The sequence below is a fragment of the Parastagonospora nodorum genome, assembly GCF_000146915.1.
Source record: "Parastagonospora nodorum SN15 chromosome Unknown scaffold_15, whole genome shotgun sequence".
NCBI lineage: Eukaryota > Fungi > Ascomycota > Dothideomycetes > Pleosporales > Phaeosphaeriaceae > Parastagonospora > Parastagonospora nodorum.
Window position 1 is genome coordinate 237,752 of NW_001884563.1, and position 3,784 is coordinate 241,535.

Here is a 3,784-nt window from a genome sequence, read left to right on the forward strand (position 1 = left end):
CCCACTAAATAACATTCATCCACCCTTTATGCCATCAATACCGTTGCAAGGGTGAACCTGCCTGAATCGTAATCTGTCTTTCGCTTTATTTGTTTGTTACCCATCTTGTTCAGCCGCAGCTGCCCCACTACTAGCGCTGATATCGAAGCTTTCAATCCCGCAAGCGCAAATTTGCAACGCGAATGGGCCGCCAAGGTGCACGAACGGTATGACCATCAATTAGGGGTATGCTAGAGCGTACTTTCTCCCAGATTCACTACTTTGGCGGCTTAAACATGTGGGAAAAGAGATTCAAGGAAATGATACGCTACCCAAATTGCCACCATGAGGAGAGCCACTCGGCTAGTAAGATGCACATGCTTAACGCAAGGGCTAGCAACGGGTGCTTTGGACCTCCGAAAGCCTAAGGTAGGACGACATCTAGGCCACATGAACAATTCCAGGCAACAGCATTCTGTTTTTCAAGGTCTATTGCACTGCAGCATACACATTTGAATTTGTACATTATCACTACCTCAGTTTCCCCCCAATTTCCACCCCCAAGCTTACAAAATCTCCTCAGGCTTAACAACAACCCAATTCCTATCCGCCTCCACCGCCCTCCCATTCTCCCTCTGCGCCTCCGCATTATCCTTCTGCTCCTTGAGTATCTGCTGATAATACGCCTCCTTGCGGTTAATCCACAAATGCACGCCCCCCCTTGCTGACATCCACGCCATGGAACAGCATGTATGAATCACTCCCCCGGCGTATCCCCACCCACCAGCACTGGGCCGCTTCCACTGATCAATGTACCGTCAACACCGCCGGCCCACCTTGCCCGCGAACCACGTTCGCGGGCGTGTACAAGTACGGGCGTGACCTTCGAGGTCGGCCAGGAACGCAGCGGGGTCGTACGTCCCATCTTCAATCTGCTTGCGGGCGGTCGTCAGCGCGCCGGACGTCTTGTTGCGCAGCATAGTCGTCACGCCGATGACATTTGCGGGCGGGACATTGTAGCCATATTTCGGGTCGCTGGCAACCATGCGCACGAGTTCTTCGCTGGTGCCGCAGACATGACGTACACGGCTATGCCGTTGTCCATGAGCGCGTTGTAGAGCTCCGTCTGCCCGCGGAAGATCTTGGGCGGCGTGACGGTCGAGGACACGACTTCGTCGTCGGAGTAGTATTGCACGGGGATGGATGTGTTGAGGGCCATTAGTTCGTTCGACGGTAGGTTTTCAGCACCGACAGCGAGAGGCCGGACCATAATCTGCGCGGCCCAGGGATAGCACACGAGTTCGTCGACTTCACAGAGACGGTTGTAGTAGCTATACAGCGACTCTGTGAAGTTGGCCGTGTCCTTGAACGGGATCAATTTCAAGCTGGGATCGAGAGTTTGGCGCGTAAGGACACCGCGGTTTTCGAGAAACGGCAGCAGCGATTCTTCAAGGTCGTAGCGGTAGCTGGTGTTGTCCATGTCAAAGACTGCGTAGTTGCTTTGGTTTGCGTTTCGGGTGATCATGGTGCTGAGGGCTTTTGCTGCAGGGGCGGGCCAGTGCTGCAACGCGACGGAGCAGTTTGAACGCGCGGAGACATGGTGTTCTGAGATGCTTGCTGCATGGCTGGACGCCAGCAGTAGAGAAGATGCAGCGAGTGTGGCGCGTGGGAAATGCATCGTGATGATCTAACGTCTCAACTACAAAGCAGATGAATCACAAAAAGCGACGACGGACGACTCTTTTCTCTTTCGACGATCGAAAAAAAAAACGAGCGGTTTTTCTTATCTCGACGACGGGAAAATAAGTTGGTTCGGCGCCTTTATGGAGCTTCTGTTGCCGTGATCCGCACGAACCGCCAAGGAAGAGGGAAAAGTAGTACCTGCATCACCCGGGCGCTCGTGCACGTCACCGTACACGAAGGTGCCCGCGTGTGCATCTTCCATGATCAGTGTTTTGACGCTGGCGATTCAGAAGGTGTAGCGTGAAGGCGACATGTCAGTGTGAGGACAGCGCTGTGAATCTGACTCTGAATCACTACTGGTAGGACCGAGCTTCGGTAATGCTGTTTCTGGCAGGATCCGATGGCGATGGAGATGGGCTGTCCGCTGACGTTGGGCTCCATGTTAAAAATGCTCAAATGCCGTCGTTAATTGTTAAAATTGAACGATATTGTCTAGGTCCGATGTCTTCGATGTTTTCAATGATATCGCAGCCTCAATTGTCTACGCACTGCGTGCTAGTCATGTGATTCCCGAAAGACAACATCTACTTCGACTCAGTCAGCTGTCCGAAACGCACTGCCATGCTCGAACATTCCTTTGGCCGCAGTCGTGTTCTTCGCTTTGCCCAGAGGTTGATGAGTGAGCATGAAGTTGAATAAGCGCTCTATAGCTGACCACCTGCAAAGCCGTTCCAGCGAACCAAGTCGGACATTTACATGTTAGCCTCAGGCATCCATATCACTATACCATCGTTGCGCAGATGCTTTGAAATGCAGCTGTTTGCACCAGACGAAGTGGTTCGCTCGCCGACGCTGCCCCGCAAACCGCAGTGCGGGCAGACCGACGTCACGATTTCTAAGCAGGACGAAATGTGACGAAGAATACTGCAACCATATAAACCCCTCAATTGATGTGTTACAGCAATATCCATGTCACTCTTGCGTTTAACTCACCCACCGCGACACTTCCTAAAGCTTAATTTTGTAACTAGAAGCTACTTCCAGGCTCCCAGCTACCGCTTCACTGCAAACTTCCACACGTCCAAACCTCTTTACGACATGTCCAGCGACGAGCGACCAACGGGCCTCAAGGCCAACAAGGGCATCGAGCTTCTCACATTTGGAACCCCCAATGGCTGGAAAGCTTCCATTCTCCTCGAGGAATTGAAGGAGACGTACGGCAAGGACTTCACATGGCAGTCAATCAACATTTCACAAAACATCCAGAAGGAGGAGTGGTTCACAAAGCTGTGGCCCCAATGGCCGCATCCCAGTGATTGTAGACCACGACCAGGGTGGTTTCGCCGTGCAGGAAGGTCTTGGTGAGTGCTTTTCTTCCACTCTGACATAGCCAAGCTTATGAACATCCAGCTATCCTCACATACCTCACCCGCAATTACGACCCCGAGTACAAATTCACCTTTAAAGACCCTCTGGATTACTCGAGGGCTGAGCAATGGATGGCATGGCAGCACGGCGGTCTCGGCCCCATGCAGGGACAGGCCAACCACTTCAACCGCTTCGCAAAGGAGCGCATCGCATACGGCATGCAGCGCTACACCGGCGAGACTGAGCGCCTCGTTGGCATTCTCGACACACAACTCAAGAGCAACGACTACCTCGTTGGCAACAAGTACAGCATTGCAGACATTGCGAGCTTTGGCTGGATCCACATGCTCCGATTCTCAGGTGTCGACTTGGATCGCTTCCCCAACCTGAAGGCGTGGTGGGAGCGCATCAACGCGCGACCCGCTGTGCAGAAGGGCTTGAACATCCCGTCTAAGCCCGGTATTGGCAACGACGGGTACCTCCAGAAGCTGAAGGACGACCCAGAGTTTGCGCAAAAGGAGAAGGAGCTTGCAGAGCAGATCCAGAAGGCGAAGGAGCAGTACGGCTACAAGTACTCGTCGCCGTGAGCGTGCTTGAAGCGCCCGGATGAGCGATGCCGCAGCTAAAAAGCATGAATGCAACAATGAACAAAAGAAGTTTTGCAAGCGCACTGTGCACCATCCCGTGATTGGCAAAAGACGCCAATCATTTTCTCACAACGTCCGAAACGTGAGCGAACTTTCCCCAGAATATC

General features: G+C 53.0%; 2 protein-coding genes across 2 annotated transcripts; one reads left to right on the forward strand and one right to left on the reverse strand.

Moving 5' to 3' along the window:
• Window positions 1–797: 797 nt before the first annotated feature.
• Window positions 798–1,657, reverse strand: SNOG_09549 (hypothetical protein; the record flags this gene model as incomplete). Its single annotated transcript, XM_001799787.1, has 2 exons — window positions 798–1,041; window positions 1,065–1,657. The coding sequence occupies 2 exons, from the start codon at window positions 1,655–1,657 to the stop codon at window positions 798–800; spliced, it is 837 nt and encodes a 278-aa protein (XP_001799839.1).
• A 1,103-nt stretch (window positions 1,658–2,760) lies between these two features.
• Window positions 2,761–3,617, forward strand: SNOG_09550 (hypothetical protein; the record flags this gene model as incomplete). The annotated part of the gene is made up of 2 exons (XM_001799788.1): window positions 2,761–3,023; window positions 3,053–3,617. 2 exons carry the CDS (start codon window positions 2,761–2,763, stop codon window positions 3,615–3,617), a joined length of 828 nt encoding a protein of 275 aa, XP_001799840.1.
• Between the last annotated feature and the right edge of the window lie 167 nt (window positions 3,618–3,784).